Source organism: Thalassophryne amazonica, chromosome 10 (assembly GCF_902500255.1).
Source record: "Thalassophryne amazonica chromosome 10, fThaAma1.1, whole genome shotgun sequence".
Taxonomy (NCBI): Eukaryota; Metazoa; Chordata; class Actinopteri; order Batrachoidiformes; family Batrachoididae; genus Thalassophryne; species Thalassophryne amazonica.
Genome location: NC_047112.1, coordinates 71,192,000 through 71,206,089, shown reverse-complemented (window position 1 = coordinate 71,206,089; position 14,090 = coordinate 71,192,000). Strand labels below are relative to the sequence as shown.

The 14,090-nt window shown below is 41.2% G+C and overlaps 1 protein-coding gene across 9 annotated transcripts; it reads right to left on the bottom strand.

Annotated features, from left to right (window-relative positions):
• Positions 1-348: 348 nt before the first annotated feature.
• Positions 349-13,549, bottom strand: mbd3b (methyl-CpG binding domain protein 3b). 9 transcript variants are annotated; one of them, XM_034180239.1, is made up of 8 exons: positions 13,476-13,525; positions 7,938-8,003; positions 7,300-7,459; positions 4,936-5,073; positions 4,675-4,765; positions 3,670-3,847; positions 2,028-2,180; positions 349-1,246 (listed from the first exon to the last, which is right to left on the bottom strand). In XM_034180239.1, the coding sequence occupies exons 1-7, from the start codon at positions 13,487-13,489 to the stop codon at positions 2,033-2,035; spliced, it is 795 nt and encodes a 264-aa protein (XP_034036130.1). In that variant the 5' UTR covers positions 13,490-13,525; the 3' UTR covers positions 349-1,246; positions 2,028-2,032. The 9 variants fall into 9 exon arrangements, with proteins under 9 accessions (XP_034036130.1, XP_034036129.1, XP_034036132.1 ...); XM_034180238.1 differs by having other exon boundaries at positions 7,938-8,006; positions 13,476-13,524; XM_034180241.1 differs by lacking the exon at positions 7,938-8,003 and having other exon boundaries at positions 13,476-13,549.
• Positions 13,550-14,090: the final 541 nt, after the last annotated feature.

The window sequence follows — 14,090 nt, the reverse complement described above, 5'->3', positions numbered from 1 at the left end:
CTTGTTTGAAGAGCAGAAGGTTCTCTGTTCAAGACCCACCCTCCCCCCACCTCGTCTCCATGTGACATAGAGTTGCATCAGGAAGGTCGTCCGTCGTAAAACTTGTGCCAAATCCACCTGCAGAGTTACACCGGTCCTGCTGTGGCGACCCCAAGTGAAAAAGGGAGAAGCTGAAAGAACTTCTTACTCATGCAAATATTTCAATGTAACTTAAGCTTTTATTTTAAGAAGCACCTCAATTCTAGGTTCGTTTGACAGTTTAAAAAAAACAAAAAAACACACACCTTAGCAAAAGTAATTATATCCACCTTAATACAATAAGTGCCCTCACTGTAGTTTCTAGTAGCATTAGGTTCAGTGAGCACCTCATTTAATTATATTATCACACAAAAACTCAAATTTACAGCAAATAACAGAACCCAGTTTGTTTTAATCAAACAATAATGGCTCAACAAATGGGGGGGAATGGGGGGGTGATTAGACCAAAATTGTCCTCAGCATTTTTTAAAAATTGTTCCTACACCCATGTAGTTTATAGAAACTTTTATTTTTCCTCCAATGACTCAACGAAGTGCGTCCCACTGGTGTGTCCATCTCGACTTGTGACTCTGAGATATCACCACACAGGGAAGGCGCGCGTTCAAATTCAAATTAATTTATATATCTTATACGTTATCCCACCACCTTCAGAGCGTCACACATTTCAAGAAAGAGACGCGTCACACAGACAAAACATTTGCTTCTAATATGCCACTGAACCCAAAAAAGAAAACCACCCAAACTGGAGTTCTGAAAACGTTCATGTAAAATGTTCCGATGTGACATGATTGTCGGGTGGGGGGAGGGGGAGCAAACCCACTTGAAGCCTTCGAGTGAAATTACTCATCATCAAAGTGTAATTCTGGCACAATGAAGGCTCGAGTTAATCCTTCCACAGTTCTTTGAAGCAGTTCTCTTATTCAGGGAAAACTGATTTCTTGGTCAAAAACCAAGTGGTTCCTCATTAGACAAGTGCTGAATCCAAAGCGACCCCTCCAGTGGGGGTCGGGTGGATGGATGGATGGGTGATGGGTGTGGCACGTGGTCAGTGTTTGGAACAAGGGAAGGCAGTTATCTTTTCTTTTAAGTTTGTACTGGTGTGAGTCAGTTAGCTGTACGGGGGAGCAGAACTCTTCAGCGGTGGACTGCTGCAGGACTCGTGCGTGTGTGTGTGGGCTTCGAAAATCACTCCAGATTTCACAAAAACCTGTAGGAAGAAAAACACTGAAGATGAGAGATTGCTATCTGTTCAGCACAAACAACTTCAAACACTTCATTTAAGTGACATTCCAAATACTAAGTATCTGCTGATATAGAGTATTAATACTTTGAGGTACTACACTGGCACAGAACACACTGCAAATACATTAAAGCATAAAATGAATTAAGAAAAATACCTAGAAGTAGAACACAGTAATTAATATGGATTAACATTAATGAAAGACTGGTGGCTAAGTTTATTTAATAATTAGAAAAACCCGCTGGTCAAAATGCATGATGTAAACGATAAACTAAATAAAAGCAGTGAATTGTTTAAAGGTCATGTTGAAATAGAAACACGTTAGATTAAAATACATGCAAGTTCAAAGGCAGTGATACAATTTCAATATGTATTTTCTTTCAGACATCATCATGTTTATTATCACATTCACGATGCAACAAAGCTCAGTTCTCCCAACATTAGGGGCCTGGCCACCTTGATTGGCAGCCCGTGTGTTGATGCTGATAAACTAGCAGCCAGAGAGAGTGCAGACTGACCCAAGACATGTGTCTAATTAATCAGATACCGATCAATCAAAAACACAATGCCTTGATTGGGCCTAATTTTCACCACTGCGATCATTTCATTTACATCACATGGTTTTGCAAAGTGATTTGAATTCAATTTAATTTTTCTGTATGTCACTTAGCATGCTGCACCTGTGCGTCAAAGCTGTCCCATCTCTCTGACAGCGGCCCTGCAGCCCGTCCCTGTGATGGCGGCCTACCTGTGCTATACACTCTCTGTGTCTTCATGACTGTTGCCCTCCTCCTTCAGAGCTTCTCCTTCACTGGCAGCTTCCTCCACGTGTGCCAGCATATCAGCCATCAGTGCCTCCTCCAGCCTTTTCCTCACGCTGTACACCAGCTCCTCCTGCTTCCTACACAACAGGAAACCGTTACACTTGGCAGTTGACCTGTTTTTAATCATCAACCAACAGCTTTTACAGCTCGTTTGTTATGGATTATTCAAATTCTGAACAGATTCACCACAAAAGACCACAACTGGATTACACAGTTTGCAATTCTCTTTGTTGGACTCATCAACATTTTCATACCTTTACTGATCTTTGTAGTACAATATAGAAATCTACATTAAACAAGAGATTACATTAAACTCACTTGTTACTTAAATCACAAATAATTATGTTTTCACCCCTGTTTGTTTGTCTGTTTGTCGACAGCCTGGAGCCCACAATTTTTTTTATATATCATTATGGCATTTTACTGAAGATTCATATCCTAACAGGCAAGAACTGATTCAATTTTCAAGGTCACAGGTCAAAGCCAGTAAAAAAAAAAATAAAAATAAAAAAATAAAAAAATCTTGGAAAACTGGAACAATTCCTATCTTTAACATAGAGTGAAATTTCAAAAAATTCTTAACTCTGTCAAACAAGATCAATTTTATTTCATATATGTGACCCTTATGTAGGATGGTATCCTTTATCAAGTGACATAAGTTTGATCCGGATCTGATCCAGATTACAAATTGTTTTGGCCATTTAAATTTAACATTAAAAAACCCATTTAAAGTATATTTTTTACATTATATCTTAATCAAGCGTGTCCCAGTCACTCTCATATTTTAAAGTGAGGTGCAGAGTGGCACCTCACTATCACCTGACAAAGTATGATCAGGATCTGATCTGGATTGTGGATTTTGTATACATTTGAATTTAATATTTAAAAGCCCCTGTGGTGCACATTTTGCATTATATCTCAATTGGTGCACATTTTGCATTATATCTCAATCAAAAGTACCTCACTCTCACTTTTCTGTTCTGGATTTACTTACACCACTAAAACTGGATGGAGGTTCCAATTTTATGCCTGTTTGTCTTCCAGTTATCAGTCAGAAACCAAGTGCCAAAAAGCATCAACACATTGTGCACAGCAGAGATAAGCAATGTTCTGTGAAAAATATCTGAAAAAGAATTCAGAAACCCAAAAAGTTGGGGAAAAAAACCCCCTGACAACACCACAAAAAAAAAAAAAAAACCCTGATTCAAGTGCATGAACTAAATACATCCTCCTGACATTTGATCACATCTAACTTATCTTATGAAAAATCACTTCTAACAGGACTTTGACCTTGAACATTTTTTTTCCCCAAAGTAAAAGTTTTGGAGAACTGGACACGAGTGTTGGCGGAGGTTTGCGCTGTACCAGCGCGGTGCTCTCATTTTTTCTGTGTGACTGTGTCAAACACATAAGGTCCAGCTGTCACTCTCTGAGTGCCCTGTACTGTAAAAAGTGTTTTAATATGCCTTTGTGATTTTGGATAGTGACAGCCTGTAGCAGGCTACCAAACAAAAAACAAAACACCGGTGATGACGTGTGTGGCGTTTTTGTCCTGAGCGCGCCCACCTGATGTCCTCGTCCGTAACGATGAAGGCCTTGCATAGCGGCTGTGCCGTGTTGAGCCACACGCCCGGGTTCTTCTCCACAGCAGCAGACAGCTGACCGGTGATGGGAGCGGCGCTGGTGTGGAGCGCGCTGGCGATAGCTGACAGAAGAGTTTTGTCGGGGTAGCCTGGACCAACACCTGAGAGTCCAGCAGAGCGGTTATCAGAGATAACGGACAAAGCTGCTTTTCCTAACAGTGTTTACTGCTTCCTGATATAATAACATTTACAATTCAATGAGTATCTCTTGGAGCTCATTTAAAAGAACCAGTCATAAACTGAAACAGCACAATAACTGCCATGTTTTCAGGCAGGTTCACGTCAAAATCACAGTGGACCAGTGAGAGGAGCTTCCAAGACACCAGTGACGTCTGTGGATGTAACTGAAGAAAGCAGGCAGAGAACAACTATCTGTCTGTTGTTTCACCAGCTACAGCTTCATGTTACAGTGGCTCAAAGAAGGTCTACGTTTTATAAGCAAAAGGGGATTGATTTGTAATATAAGGGAGGTGATGGCCAAGGCGTTAAAGAGGTGGCCTTGTGACCAGAGGGTCCTCAGTTCAAATCCCTGTCAGACTGAAAAAAAAAAAGAAAAAAAAAAAAATCACTCAATTCCCTTGGGCAAAGTCCTTAATCCCCAAGTAGTTCCCAGGGCAAAAGCGCTTTATAAATGAAGTCCATTTCCCATAATAATTAAATCTTGGATCCAAATCAAGGTGATCATCAGCATTTAATATTTCCTTTCATCTAACTGTCATTTGCAATTCATTAAAAAAAATCCAAACAGAAATGTTCCATTCTGTTGTCAAATACTAGTGAAGAATCATGATAATTATTAAGAATAAGAAGCAAAGGGAGGAAAGAAGAAATAATAAAAAGAGAAGGGAGAAAAGGCGAAAAAAAGGAGAAAAAGAACACTTAAAAAAAACAAACATCTGAAGAAATCTTATTAAAATCTGTCCATTACCCTGCAGACCTTTGGGCAGCTCCATTGTTTTCACCAACTCCTCTGCAATATCATAAGCATTAAGACCACTAAGCTTCTTCTCCCAAAATAACTGTGGACCAAAAACACAAAAAATAAACATGGCGTTTCAACAGAAACATCATTTATAATCATCATTTTCTGAAAAAAGTCCAATCTAATGTTTTCCACATTCATAACTCCACTCTCTCTGTGTATGTGTGGTTCTACAGGATGCTGAATAACAGACAGACAGACGGTCACCTGTCTGGGCTGGTCAACAGCTTTCTGAGGGTCAGTCTTGACTTTGTTGTTGGGATGGTTAGTAACTTTGGTAACTGGCTGCTTGAAGATGGATGCTGTCTGTCTAACAGGGAGTGATGTGTTCAAGTCAGGTTTACCCTTAAAGACAACAGAAAGGACACAAGACAAAACAACTGAGTGTCGTACACTGGAGATCTTACAGACATCTGTTTGGACTAAAAGGAGTTGGAATCGATCTCATGAACATATTAATCAAGTCCAACAGAAAGGTGCAAAACAGAATGAAAAGCCTGAGCTCTATGAAAGTGGTCTACATTAGTGAAACTAAGACCCATCGGCTGCTCTCTTGTTTTCACTCGAGGTTGCCATCTGCATGATGATTCTGGCACAATTTTTCTTCCGGATGCCCTTCCTGACACAACTCCACATTACATGGAGAAATGTGGCAGAGCTGGGGTTTAAACCAGGAACCTTCCGCACTGAAACCAAGCGCACTAACCACTTGGCCACCACCCCTGCCTAAAGTGGTCTACATAAAAAAAAAAAAAAAGACGATTGCTTCAGGTTCTAAATACACTAGAAAAATGTCAAGTCCATAGGCATCATTATTCTTAACAGTTACTTGGTGTTCAGTGATGAGAGGAGTCTGACTTCAGACACAAAGAACCATCCACCTCATCTACACTGTCACATGGAAAACCATCAACAACACTGGACAAGTTTCTTTGCAACTGACACTGATTTTCTCACAGTGTTTGAGTTTGTTGACTGGATTTCTCTGTGGGACATCCTGAGAATTTGTGGGGTCTCCAGTGACTTGACAGGTAATGTGCAGAGTGGAGAGAAGAGTCTTATACTTCAGTGCACTCAAATCTGGCTCATACGGTGTTTAATGCTTGCACGGACTGGGTGTTGGGTAGGGCTGTAGAGTACAACAGCTTAGATGTATTTCAGTGAGGAGAGGTTTATGGACCTTGACTTGTGGACAATGATATGATCTTTGCAAAACAGATGCCAAGTAAGGAGTCAGAGAGTGTGGGTTTGTAATTGTCAAGGATCAAAACTAAGATCCAGGTTTTTAATGTCTTGCTGGAGTCAGCCATCTGATGTACATGTGTCTTTGGTAAAAACATAAAATGTTCTGACAAATTCCCTTGTGACATTTATGTCAACTCTACCTTTGAGCTAAAGGAGTCATGAAGTTGCTGGACAGAGGTGGATGTCTTTCAGTATGGTTGGTTGGTTGGTGTGTTTTCCTTGTTGGCAAACTGGCCTTCTTTAGACCAGGAAGGGCAGTTCGCCCAAAACATCACATTTTCATTAATAAACTTTTTCGTATTGGAGCGCTGTGGCAGTGCGGATCTTTCTGTTTTTGGTAGAATTCTTCTTGATTCAGCACGCCCTTTATGTGTTTTGGATGTGCGTGTCTTCTCTGCATCAATATTATACATGGGTTATACGTGCTGCTACCTCTCTGAAAAGTTCAAGAGTTGTCATGAGGCTCTCACAAGACTATTGAGAGGAATGTTAATTTTGTGAGGTAAAAACAAAATCAACATATCCGATAGCAGTATGTGATATCATGGATACGTGCACCAATTTGAACTTTAGGCTGAGTTCATAATTTGTTGCCATACTGCTTCAGAAAGTTATGCTGTGCAAATGTGGTGCAGCACAGTAATAAAAACTTGAAGAAAGTCCCTGCTTTTTCATGAAATATGTACTTAAAGGATAGTAATGCAACTTTTAGCTTATTCTAATTTATTGTAGAAAATGAAAGTCGACATTAAACAAAGAATTTTATCACATGAAGTTGCATCAAATCGTTCTATAATAAAAGGTATCATTCATGAATCACATGATAGCTCATGTATCGTTTCATAATGGAGAGATAAACACCCCCTTCATGTATATGTGCATATGTTTTAATTAGGGTTGCAATAAAACATGAAAAACGCATGCTTCCACTACCACTGAGATTTATGCAGGAGAACACACACATATACACATCTTCATAAGTGGTGAGTTTGTGTGTACACAGTTTTAGTCCTAATTCTACAGTTTCATTAATGAGGCTCCTTGTGTCTTTATTAGATCTGTAATGTGTCCCGACTAAAGTGTTACATCACAAATATTTCCTTTCTGCCTTTGGAATGTATCATTGTGTGGGTCATCTTTCCAAGTGTTTGGGCTTTCTACTGTGACTGAAGACTGTCCTGTTCTTCTCGTGTGCATAAAGTGGTCGTGTGTGTGGGTGTGTCACCTGCAGTACTTGATCTGTTACTGTGTTACCATCAAAACACCATGTGACCTGCTCAGACGTCCATCAGCTATGAGCTACACTCAGCGGTTGGCATTTCTCACCTTGTTCTGGTTGTTGTTATCATAGCGCAGTCTCTGGCGGTTTTTGTTCAGCTTGCTCATCAGCATCTTCCCCGTTCGGAAATCAAAGGAGCTGAGATCCATCTGGTTACCAAGGTAACGAGCCAGCTGAGGCTTACTCCGAAACTTCTTCCCAGATGGACTAGCGGGGAAGCAGACACACAATAATATTAGTCATCTAGTTACAGCGGCAGGACCCCACAAAACACTGAACTCTGACAGAAACAAGACGAAAAACAACAACTACAAACCACAAAACGCTGCAACATGCAACACAGCGAAACATCCAAAGCAGAGCACATTCACGTAGGCAATGACAGAGATCACAACACTTTGTGAAATGAATGCAATTTTGGATAAAGCCAGTAATCTCTTACAAGATGATCACATTATAGCAAAATGACCTGTTTTAACCATTTCTGACAAGATACTCTGTTAAAAACTAAAAGAATCCTAGAAGGTAAACGTTTCAGAGAATGGAAACATTGTCACTGCACTTTTTTTTTTTTAGCCTGAGCAATGACCAACAAAGGGGGCGAACACGTGCTGAGCAAACTCATGCAAATGTCTGTTGCGTCACAAAGCACAGTTAACAGCAGGATGATTGACAGTTAGCCTACCACAAACTATACAACCGACCCGCCTCCCCCCTCTCTTGCCTCTGTTCCTCATCTTGCTCTTCTCCTCTGCTAAATGGAAACATTGTTCATTGACTTCAGTGGCAGTTAAAAAGCATTTTAGCTGAGATGTGTTCGGTGCCGGAGGCCCCGGCGCGGGAGCTGCGCGAGCCGCGTTCCCGGGCCGCGGTGAGGCGGAGGCGGCCTGGCTGGCCTCGGCGCCCCGCTGCAGCGCAGCCCGACCGCCCTCCCTTCACTAAACTTTAAACACCGCCACCGTTTTTTACTAGTCCTGTCTGTGTCCACACACTCCAAGTTGTGTTAAATGTGGTAAACCCTCGTTTTGTTTTAGTACCTAAAATAATAGACATCGCTTTTTCCAGCGGACAAACCCGACTTTCTGGTCACTTCTTCCATTTTCCAGCCCTTGGGCAGAGCTGTGCATTCCCACCTTTTCTTCTCCATTTGCCACGCCAGCAGATTAACAATCCAGCTACAGTTACAGCGTTGAATTGTGTTGTAGGAAATGTTTTAGTTTGTTATTTTTTGGTTTGGTTTTTTAGGGGCGGCAGGTCCGTCGCCTTTTGTCTCCGCCGCGCGACGACATGCGGCACCGGGAAGGATCATCTGCCGCCGCCTGCTAACAACAGCGACCGAGCGACAGACCACGGTTCTTTGTCGACCAGCAGATCACTCCGCCGGGGGACTTCAGCCGCATCACTACCTGTCTGCGTCCAACCGTCGTGACAGCTACATCCGCCACGAAAAAGTTAGGACTGTGTCAAGTTACTTAAAAACAGTGGAGAATATTATCCCGACTTCACAATAATACGACCTCGATCAGCTTAATCTGAAGTTGAAGGGTGATAACTATTAGAAGTTTGCAGTTATTTTTTAAGGTCATTAGGGTGCATGTCATCATACAGCAGAAAGTAAAAGTATTGCTTGATGCTTCACCGAGGTGAAAATTTTCCTCCCACTTTAAGTATGTGATATTCTAATAATTACTCCCAATTTTTATATATACAACCCCTGGCAATAATTATGGAATCACCGGCCTCGGAGGATGTTCATTCAGTTGTTTAATTTTGTAGGAAAAAAAGCAGATCACAGACATGACACAAAACTAAAGTAATTTCAAATGGCATCTTTCTGGCTTTAAGAAACACTAAGAAATTAGGAAAAAAAATTGTGGCAGTCAGTAACGGTTACTTTTTTAGACCAAGCAGAGGGAAAAAAATATGGCAGAGGTTGGCAGAGGTTTGTGCACTACGTGCGTGGTGCTCTAGTTTTCAAGTATTTTTAAATTCAGGGAATTATGCATTATCTCACATTTACCTACTCACATTTGTTTTACCCACTGCTGTGTTTGGGCAATATTTTTGTGTATTTGAGCTGTGCAGTATGCAAATCAGAAAATTCCAGAAATGGACTTGGACCAAATTGGAATTCTACAACCACACAAGACTTTTGAAAGTGCAGAGTGTCTGCTGGTCTTGCAACCAATTTATCACTTGGTTATGCAAATCATGGAGTGAGGTGAGGTCTGGTCCTGCACAGGGTGTCATATGACCCCATGGGGTGAGGTCCGAAATGCGCTCCAGAGACATGCCCTCTTCCCGCTAGGAAACTTTGAAATATTGACGCAAATTTGGGTCCCGCTGGTGCAAACATAGCATGAAAACCAGTTTGTTTATTTATTTTAAGTAAACAAAGCTTTTTACATCAATTCCATTTAATGCAACATTGTAGTCAGAAAACTAGGACATTTGGAGTAATACTGATTGAACAATGTTTTATTTGTTAAAAATAAAATAATTCTCATTATTATTAGTATTATTATGATACAATGTGGAAATTGCAACCTGACTGGTTGGTAAGAGGCGTATCACACACACTGTTCATCAGAAACAGACTTATTGCATTTTGAAACAAAGGAGAGCGATATATATATTTTAAACTGGCATTGTTGCAGCACTGACTGGGACGTGGAGTGATAACTGACACTGGCTGTCATCACTGCATCGGCACTAAAGCCAGACTGATGCACACTGTTGATGAGCTGGTTGGCTGCCATGGTGCACACTGAACAATGGGAGTGCTCCACTATCTCAGCTGTTGCAGAAAATTACCAATCAGCTTCTAGATTAGGATGTGGAAAAGACAGCATGACACTGGTGCAGCATGTCAACGCATCCACTTCACTACAGAACTACTTGGGTCCTGGATGACAAACCAGTGAAGCAGATGGATACTAGCGAGAGGTGTAATGGACCAGGTGACTGTCTGCTGCAACCAGGTGGAATGTGGGCGCCCCCCTGGCCTTCTCCAGTTGTTAAGGGCCTCAACACTGAGGCACCTCCATGCTGGATCAAACCCAGAGAAACAAGAAATGTGGCCAAATTCTGTAGCTGACACGCGCTGATCCAAGTACCTCAAAGTAACCATTTGTTATAACTGTTATAATTTGTTACCTCCGCCAAGGAGGTTATGTTTTCGGTTGCTTCCGTTTATTTGTTGGTTGGTTGGTTGGTTGTTAGCAGGATTACTCAAAAAATCCTCAACAGATTTCAATGAAATTTTTACCAGGGGTGTATCTTGGCCATTAAATTTTGGTAATGATCCGGAACATGATCCGGATACAGAAATTTTTTTAAGGGTTCTTTATCATTGCAGGATAGGGCCAATTTCAACATTTTTGCATCTAACTTCATGAAGACGGGTCACAAAGGCTGAAAAATTAAGTTACGACACAACAATAATTTAGCATTCGTTTCTCCTCACTGAATAAACTTGTTATTAGAAAATAAAAACCTTGTGTAGTTCATGCAGTTTCTCTTTATAAATACATTTGCTGAAGATCTAAGGGTTTAAACCTCTGGGGCCGACGCCGTCATATACGATGGCTGAGACCAAGCTTTACTAAATTATAAATAACTTTTTAATGATATGAGATAGAAACTTAGTTTTTTTTCCTGAAAAGTTATTTCCGCGGACTTTCGAGCCACAGTCCACCATCTTTGTATTCCTCATAGAAGCTGTGTGATGACGTGAGCAATGTGAGTGTCCAATCAAAATTGGTTCACAATCACATGGTTTTCGTAGGGCAGATTCACCTCATGTGACACACCAAAGATTGTTTTTAGGAGTGATGTGTTACTAGTTTATTATAGTTTGCTGTGTGTTTTGAATAAACGTATGTGGAAAATTATTTCCGCTTTACTTTTTCCTTTCTTATTTCTGATTGTAAACCTTTATTACACTTAACAGCAATAATAAAACATTTATGCCAGGTGAGTGAACTGTCCAAAAAATGCCCTCAGACCCCAGAGGGTTAACCACTGAATCTGAAACATGATGGTAGATACATGAAACAAAGTGGATTAAGTCTCTTTGCCAAAGGGTATTCCATGTGACGTCAGTGACCCTATGGCCTTGGCAGAGGTTTGCGCTCTCTGAGTGCTTCTAGTTATAAATGCAAAATACAAAAAAACAGTAAAACTACTTTAATTATCATATAAATCAGACAAAAATATTGGAGTGACTATTTTGAGCACACAGTGGAAACAGCCTGTTCCACTGGGTTCTTTTCACATTTGCAAATCTGTTTCTGCACACTCGGACTGACAGACACACACGTCTCCACACACACATTTGCTAATATTATTGCTACATTAATGGCCCCATACACGTTACCACAGTGTTACTCAAAACATCTGATTAAAAATGACTTACTAACTCACACTCACTCATCTTCAACATTACTCCAGTTACAGGTCACGGGGGGCTGGAGCCTATCCAAGCAGTCACAGGGCGAGAGGCGGGTTCACCCCGGACAGGACGCCAGTCTGTCACAGGGTCACACACACAGACAAACAAACACATTCACACCTACAGACAATTTAAAGTTTCCAGTCCATCTAACCTGCATGTCTCTGGATGTGGGAGGACTAAACCACTGTGCTGCCCAGAAAACATGATTTTTCAAAACAAGATTTTTGTCAACTTTTGACCGATCTGCTCTAAAAGTTCACACACAAAAAAGAACATTTCTCCCACGTTTGGTTAAAACTGTTTGCCCTTTTGAGTTCTTTTTTGAGAGGAATAACTGACATGCAGAGTAAATTACACCACTGATGGAGTTCCACTTCTGTAAGTGGTTTTAGTTTTATGAACACATTTTCTTCACTCAGCAACTGCAGAAATGTGCTGCTTTGAAAGTGTGAAATGTCTTCAAACTCAACAAAATGAATATTAACTTGTTAAAAAGTGTAACAGAATTATTGCTTCGTAATCATTAACTATCCAAACATTACTCCGGAATATTGTACAGCCTGAACTACAGAGTTTATTCATTGACAAAGAGTTCCCTCCGCCAATGAAGTCAGAGGAGGTTATGTTTTTACCCGTTTGTTTGTTTGTGAACAGCCTGAAGCCCACGACTTTTCATATATCATTATGAAATTTTTACTGACGTTTCATATCCTGATAGGTGCAGATTGGCTCTCACTATCAACTGAGAAAGTTTGATCCAGATGACAGATTTTGTGGCCATTTAAATTTAAAATTAAAACTCCATTTAATGTAAATTTTACATTATATCTTAATCAGACCTGTCCCAATCACTCTCATATTTGAAAGTGAGCTGCAGACTGACACTCTCAATGAACAGACTGTTTGATCCACATCTGATCCATACTGTGGATTTAGTGGATATTTGACTTTAACTTTGAAAAGCCCTTTTGATCTATATTTTGTGTTATATTTTAGGATATGAAAAGTCACTTCTAACAGGACTTTGGCCTTGAAACTTTTTCCAAGGTAACGATGTGTGGAATTGTAAACTAGTGGTGGCGGAGGTTTGCGCTCTACGAGCGCGTGTGCTCTAGTTTTATTTTGAAATCCACCGGAACTTCTTTCTACTTTGTTTTGTTGTGTGGACGCGCCGCATAGACTCGGAAACATACGTTAGTCTAGATGCAAAAAAATGATACGAAAATAGCAAGCAGTAGCGACAGCAATCGATAAATAGAAGTAATCCGAATGCCAACCTTCTGAAAGTGTGTTGCGATTGCTGTGGATGGCGGCGCCGTGTCCGTCCGTCCGTCTCTCCGGAGCCTCGCTGTCAGTCAGACTTACAGCCACCGGCTTTTATGAATGTGGAAACATCACCGATCACACACAGACACCATTTTAAAACGCGCACGGCGAGCCTCTGAAGGCGCTCCGTGCACCGAACAAAAACACACAGCATCAGAACACGTTCCCGACGCGCGTGCACGCCGAATTTTAACATTAACGATCGCTGATCGCGGAAAAAAAACAAAGCGTAAAGTACTTAGATGTGAAAGCGGGCGCACTGCGCTGCAGGATTTGTGTATTTGCGTTGTTGCAAACTCGCGAGCCGCGCGTACGTTTACCTCACGGTGATACTTTATTGAATCCATCATCAAAGGCTCTCTGCACGTCACGCGCCGAGCTCGTGCTAAAACAACAGTGCAATCGGGCGCTTAATGAGGCTGCGGATGATTAAATACTTACTCGTTTTTATCCATCTTGAAAGGCGCTGAGCTTCTGTCCCTCTCGACGCTGCGTTAAATCCCGTCTCCCCCCTCCCCCGGCAGGCCACTCCCCCTCAGTGGGAGAAATCAGACATTATCCACGCAAATTTCGCAGTGTGTGTGTGTGTGTGTGTGTGTGTGTGCGTGTGTGCGTGCGTGCGTAAACTGGCGCATTGTCGGCAAGTAACTGCAGCCTGGAAGCCGAGAGAAATGTGCCAGTGTGGAGAGTGCATAATGAAACAGTTAGTTGATCTGGCACAAGTTTTACGCCGGATGCCCTTCCTGATGCAACTCCAATATTACATGGAGAAATGTGGCAGGGGGGCGGGTGAGCTTTGAACAAGGAACCTTTCAAGTTTACTAACCCCTTGCCACAACCTCTGCTGCATCATAAACTAGAGCACCGCCAACACTAGTTTCCAATTCCACACATTTTTACCTTGGAAAAAATTTTCCCGTTAGAAGTGACTTTTCATAAAAAATATATAACACAAAAAATATAAATCAAAGGGGCTTTTCAATGTTTAAATATCTGCACCTCAGTCACAAATCTGAGTGATTGAGGCACTTTTGATTTAGATATAATGTAAAATGT

What these genes read in the sequence shown, in the direction of transcription:
- mbd3b (XM_034180235.1), bottom strand. Translation starts at nt 8,399, where the DNA reads ATGGAGAAGAAAAGGTGGGAATGCACAGCTCTGCCCAAGGGCTGGAAA. An exon ending in AGCGATGTCTATTATTTTAG is followed by an intron (nt 7,460 to 8,289) that starts GTACTAAAACAA and finishes CTTCCCCGCTAG; the next exon opens with TCCATCTGGGAAGAAGTTTC. An exon ending in CTGTTGACCAGCCCAGACAG is followed by an intron (nt 4,766 to 4,935) that starts GTGACCGTCTGT and finishes TTTGGTCCACAG; the next exon opens with TTATTTTGGGAGAAGAAGCT.